General features: G+C 55.8%; 1 protein-coding gene across 1 annotated transcript; it reads right to left on the reverse strand.

Moving 5' to 3' along the window:
- Window positions 1–1,074: 1,074 nt before the first annotated feature.
- Window positions 1,075–5,442, reverse strand: TMEM86A (transmembrane protein 86A). The gene is made up of 3 exons (XM_081063376.1): window positions 5,260–5,442; window positions 2,901–3,165; window positions 1,075–2,558 (listed from the first exon to the last, which is right to left on the reverse strand). Exons 1-3 carry the CDS (start codon window positions 5,278–5,280, stop codon window positions 2,122–2,124), a joined length of 723 nt encoding a protein of 240 aa, XP_080919502.1. The 5' UTR covers window positions 5,281–5,442; the 3' UTR covers window positions 1,075–2,121.
- Window positions 5,443–6,000: the final 558 nt, after the last annotated feature.

Genomic DNA, 6,000 nt, shown 5'->3' on the forward strand with positions numbered 1-6,000 from the left:
AGCTTGGTCCAAACCCACCCACATGGGGAGTGACCAGCGCCCCTTTGACGGGGCCTGGACTTGCCTTCTCTCCTCTCAGGGCATGGGTAGGCAAGTGTCGCCAGATTCATCCTTCTCCCCATCCTGCTCTGTCCCATTTCTTTAGACCAGGCAGGTCTGTCGTCAGAGTTCAGGGTTTATGGGATCAGGACCTTGCCTCTTATGTGTGCAGGGTTCCTACTCTTTGAAGACTAGAGCATCTCAGAGCTAAAAAGGATTAGTCATCCAGCTCTAGCTTTCAAATTTAGGTTTTGCAGCAGAATCCTTCCTTTTAAAAAAAAAAATCTTAAGAAGCTCCTGGACTTGAAACAAAAGATAGGGGTCTTTGAGCCTCCTTCCTCTACTGATTCTTTTTCTATCTCCTACCAGGGATTTCTGTAAAAAAAAAAAAAATCCTTGTTTGAAAACCACTGATTCACCCAACACCCACATGGGAGTTTGAGTCTCCTATCACATCCCCGCAACTGTGCAACCCCTCTACCAATGGCATAGTCACCACCACCCAAGGCTTCCCTTTCAAATTCTGGGTCAGGGCACTGCCCATTAAGATGCAAATGTCCCTGGCGTGGGGGGGACACATTATTCTGTCAGGGCTTCACATCCAAAGTAGGAATCACCCAGTCTAATCCCATTCCTCCCATCTGTTCAACTGAGCCCAGAGTCCAAGGAGAGAGGAGATGCTGGAAGGGAATCTGGATTGTGTCGGAGCAGGCCGCAGGTCTGGGGTTAGGAAGGGAGGAGGTGGGCAGCAGGACGACCGTGGGGAACTTGGTGCACAGGCAAGTGCATCAAGGACAAATGTGGACAGTGGCAACTACTACCCATCCCCCATCCTCCTGCTACATCCTCACCCACACACACGTGACCGGTCAAGTGAGACCCACTCCAACCAGTACAGTGTTACCAGAGCCAGGGAGCCAGCCTGGCGCCAAGATGCACTGGCCAGGACTGTGACCCAAGCTGTGAGGACACCCAGGGCCCTGGCTCCACGTTCCCACCCCTTCCTCTCCAGGGCAGGCACATACCACACACAGACAGACAGACAGGGCAGCCAACAGCCCATGGTTTTTATTGTTTTTTCACATGAGCAATAAAGGATGGAGTTGTCCAATCCTTGCTCCTCTTGCATTGAATGTGCCTCGGGTCTTAGGACCCCAGAGTGTCTTTGGAGCCCCCTCTTCTTGCTTGCAGGAGTGTCATGGAGGAAAGCATTAAGGAGGAGGGGGAGCTCCCAGCTCTCTGAGCCAAGCTCAGCACCCCTTCAGCAGCTCCCTGAGGCCTCTCCCTATAAGACTTTAACAAACAGCAGAACAAAGACAGATGGCAGAGAAAGACAGGCTGGGAGACAGATTGCACACACACACACACACACACACACACAGAGGCTGGCCCCTTCCTTTGGCATGGTTCACCCTAGCCCTGGGGACAGAGTCTCAGGGTGGCGACGTGGGGCCTGAGCTCCGGGCTGGCCTTTGAGGGAGATGGGACCAACTTGAATACTTACTAGCTCAAGCTCCCAGCCCCTCTCTTGCCTACCTGGACATATACCCCTTCAACTTCTCACCTACCACATAGAGATTGAGATTGTTCAAGTAACAAGGATAGATGAGGGAAAAGGAGCCTGTCCACCCTCATCTAATCTTCCCAACTAGGGGCCTACGAAAGGGGCTTCAAGCCTTGGCACTGATTTCTCCTCTCCCCCTCAATTCTACATAGAGCAGAAAGAGTGGGAGTGGGTCAGTCAGACTCTTCCATCTAGTAGAAGTAGGGAGAGGCCAAGAAGCCAAGCACCGTCGCCCTCCAGAGGAGCTCTGATAGTCCCGCTGGGGCAGAGGTGGGCAGATGTCTACTTCGGGCTCCAGCGTGGGGCATTCGTTTAGCTCCTTTTAGCTCTCCGCATTGTCCTGGACGACTAGCTTTGCTAGAGAGATCCTTTCCTGCTCACCCGCTCAAACTTGTACATTTTCCAGGTGGTACCTGCTGCCCCAGGCTGGTACTGCAACCATCGGTACAGCTTTTGCTGTTTGCCAGGTTCTGGACCCCAGTCCCAGGAGGAGAGAGGGGTGAGCAGACACCAGCGCCTCAGTTGGCCTTGCTCAATCTGTAGTCTTCCACTGGATCCCGGCTCTCAACAGCTGACAGGGCAATGAGCATCTGGGCGGCATAGTAAGTGGACATGATGAGTGCCCGCGAGTAGGGCACGGGGAAGCAGAACTTATTGAGGGCGAGGGTCAGGTCTGAGATGATGAAGAGCAGTGCACCACTGCCCGCCGCCAGCTCAGTCCAGCGCCAGGCTGCCCCAACCAGCCGTAGCCCTGCTATCGCCCGCCAGCCCATGAAGCTGATAATGGCCACGTAGACCCCCACCAGGTAGGTGAAGGCACCCGAAAGGCCTGGGTAGAGGAAGGCATAGGACAGGCCCGACAGCACTGCCATCACCACACCTGTCCGAAGAGCCAGTGGCCGCATGCCAAAGGCTGAGGCGTAGAGCATGTGGGTCACCGCAAACATCAGTAGACCTGGGAGTAAGAGAATGAGGGGCTACTGAGGGCAGGCTCAGGTAAGTAACAAGTCATGAGGTTGAGGTGGGAGTGGTATGCTTGGGATAACCCAGGAGCTTTGTTTGAGGAGTAATGGGGTGGAAGAAATCCACAAAGGTAAAGGCGCCCCACAACACGCTCCCCTGAGGAACTCTAGAACTGACCACCAGATATATGCAAGGTCATCCTCCAACAGGGGCCCCACAGTTCTTGGTCTCAGAACCCTTCAGATTCCCCATATTCTTGTTCAAAAGCTCCCAAATCTGTGGTCCCCTTGCACCCTCTAACCCCCAACCCCAGGTAGCTACTGCAGCAACTGACCGTATTCAAAGTAGCCCTGGTCCTGCCAGATGAGGAAGGCATCACCTAGGGCGGAGAAGACGAGCCCCACAAAGATTCGGGTGGCACTGGGGTGGGCCAGCAGGAATCCTAGGCCATGGGCCAGAAGGAAGAGCCAGAGGCAGAAGATGGGCAGGCACTTGATGAGGGCGCTGACCCACGATGGGCTGGATGCGGGCAGCCACAGCACAAAATACACGCAGGTGGCCTTGAAGAAGGGCACCAGCTTGGGTCCCTCACTCTTCACCTGGAGAACATAGGACAAGGGCAGCACTCAGAACCTGGGAGTTCAGAAGCCCATAGGAGAGCTCAGACATCCATCCTAGAGACAGGCCCAACTCCCGAGTGGGGCGGATTGACACACACAAACCAGTTTGGCCTGCCCCAACCAGCCAGGAGAATGTAAACAAGCCCATCACCACCCTGATCCTTAATTGATTAGGCAGGGGACGGGTTCCACTATACCTGCTGGCCATGTCCATTCTTGGTCCTGGGGCAGGACCAGAATGGTCATTCACTGGGCAGAAAACAGACCTTGGGATAATGTCTCCTCCTGCAACCCAATGCTTCTCCCTTCTGCCCCCTCTCTCTCCCGCCTCAAAGGCCCTTTAGCCCCTCTGCCAGCATCAGCCCCCAGCTGACTGGAATGGAGTATAGTCAGCAGGAAACCAAAGAGACGCTACAACTGGCCAACTCGTGATCCTCAGCAGTGGGGCCAGGGCACAGGCTTAGGGCCCTGGCAACACCAAGGTGAGTGCCAGGAATGCGTGAGGTGGGGCACTGCCAACCACCTCTGCCCTCATAGGCTTTCTCCTCGGCCAGTCTACTCCTCAGCCTCCACTCCAGCTGCCCAGCCTCACAGTAACCATCAAGGACAAGGAGAGGACTTTGGGATGCTGGCTAAAGAAATGGACCCATGAGTTGGGAGCAAGAAAACTACCCCTGAAATGCCAGGAATTGCAGGGATCTGGGGATTGGAGGGACATGTCAGTCAGTCTCATGTCCCAGAGAACAGGAGCAACTCAAAGCACACGAGAAAGAGAGGCAGGCAGGAGTGGAGGTTCTCCCCCCAGCTTTTGATCTGAAGCCAGCAGGGAGGCTGGGAGGAGATGGAGAACTGAAAGGGGGAAGTTAGAGCAGCTGACTTGGTCTCAGCCAGATTAGGGGGAGGGTGGCTAAAGAAAGGTTGTGTACAAGGTCACTGCAGGCACTCTCCAAGCTGAGGGAGGGGGCTGCTGCTGATATTCTGAATAACTGATCTCCTGAAACCCCTTTTCTTGGGCTTCTTTCTGGTACAGGGTCTCTGAAGGCCATTCAGAGCAGCTGAGGTGCCCTGTGTGCCCACACGGCCCAAAGTGATTGTGCATCCAGCTGGGTGAACAGTCAAGCACAGAGCTCTGGGGACACATTCAGACTCCCAGACACCAGCTACCTGGGGACTGATCAGACTGTGATGGAGACTGGGAAGAGGAAGATGGGTGGGCCCAAGGTCTAAGCCTGCCTTGCTCTGCTGGGACCAGAGCAGGGAGAAGAGGCACGAAGTCCCTTCCTCTGGAGGTACCCCATCCAAGCTGGGCAGGGCAGAGCATGGGCAGAGGAGGAGGCTGAAGGAGACGCACAGCACCCATAGTCCCCAGGTCTCCCCAGTATCCACCTGCCAGTCGCTGGAAGCATCAACCCCTCCCCCAGCCCCATATTACCTAGAAGAAGAACTAGGCAGTAGTAGCTGGGGAGACGTTGACAGTCATAGAGCACCCTGCACTTGACCGAAGGGTGGGGAGGACACAAAAATTCGACTTGAGAAAGTCTGAGAAAAAAGAGGTGTCCATAGAGAATCACCCCTCTTCCTACAGCGCGTTATCAACGATGCTTATACTCAGGGGCGTACCCTCCTCCGCCCCAGACTTGTTTATAAAATGAGGAAGCGGAGGAAACGAATTTGGGACAGGATTCCCAGGACGTCCCAGTCACCCTCCTGCTCTCCCTCGCCCTCTCCCACGTCTCCCTGTGGTCTTCCCACGCAGAACCCGCCGCTCTCTCCTTCTTCCCAGCAGCTACCCGGTGGACCCGCGGCAGACGCCCAGAGATCAACAAAGTCACGCTTCCGAGTCACGTGCCCACTGTGTCCCTCCCTCCCGCGGGCGGGCGGGTGGACCGGGGGCGCGAGGAGGAAGGGCATCGCGGGTCTGAGGAGCCCGGGGCCTTGACAGCCACCGCCGGCCGCTGAGGGACCTCTGCCCTTCCTCGGCCCCCAGTGGCTTGGCTGGCAGCACCCTAGTCCCCAGGCCGGTGGGCTCCGGCCGTGCCACACACTGGCTCGCTCGCTAGCTCGTTCACTCACCACGGTGACCGGGGACACCATGGCGGCGGCGACGGCTGCAGCAGCTGACACCCCTCTCCGGGCTGCAGCGGCCAGTACGCGCCAGTAGCCTGGTGAGAAGACGACAGCGTAACAAAGCCCGGGGTGACGGACAATACCTCCCGCGTGCGGGGCGCTGGGGTTTCTGTCTGCGATCCCCACGACGTCACCACAGACATGGCCAATGAGCGGGCTGCAGTGGGGGCGAGGCGGGGCCTGCTGGGAACGCCCTCCAGGTCCTAGGGGCTTCTGCTCCCAGGGGGCGGAAGGCGTGGCCTCCAGGGAAAGCAATGCCACAGGCATCCCAGAACGTGGCGGAAACCCCAATCCCTGGATGAGGACCGAGCCTGGTTGAGACACAAACACTCCTGTCCTGGACACACGGCTACATACATAACCGGGGGATAAAAGACAAAGACATGTTCCCTTAAGCTTTTGAATATCCACAAGGACACCAGACCCACAGCCTTCACTGTGTACACACACACATCCAAGATGGACACACAATGGTCAGCAGAAACATAACTTTCAACATGAAAGGAGGGACATACATAGGTACACAGCAGCCCATAGATCCATAATCCTAACATATATGCACAAGCACATACAGAATCACAGCTATCCTTAGACACCAAGCAAATGCATAGACACAAAACGACAACCACAGATGGACACACAACCTTCAACATAAAAACAGAGACATATATTAATATACAGGCACAC

This window comes from Rhinolophus hipposideros (assembly GCF_964194185.1).
Source record: "Rhinolophus hipposideros genome assembly, chromosome: 10".
Classification (NCBI taxonomy): domain Eukaryota; kingdom Metazoa; phylum Chordata; class Mammalia; order Chiroptera; family Rhinolophidae; genus Rhinolophus; species Rhinolophus hipposideros.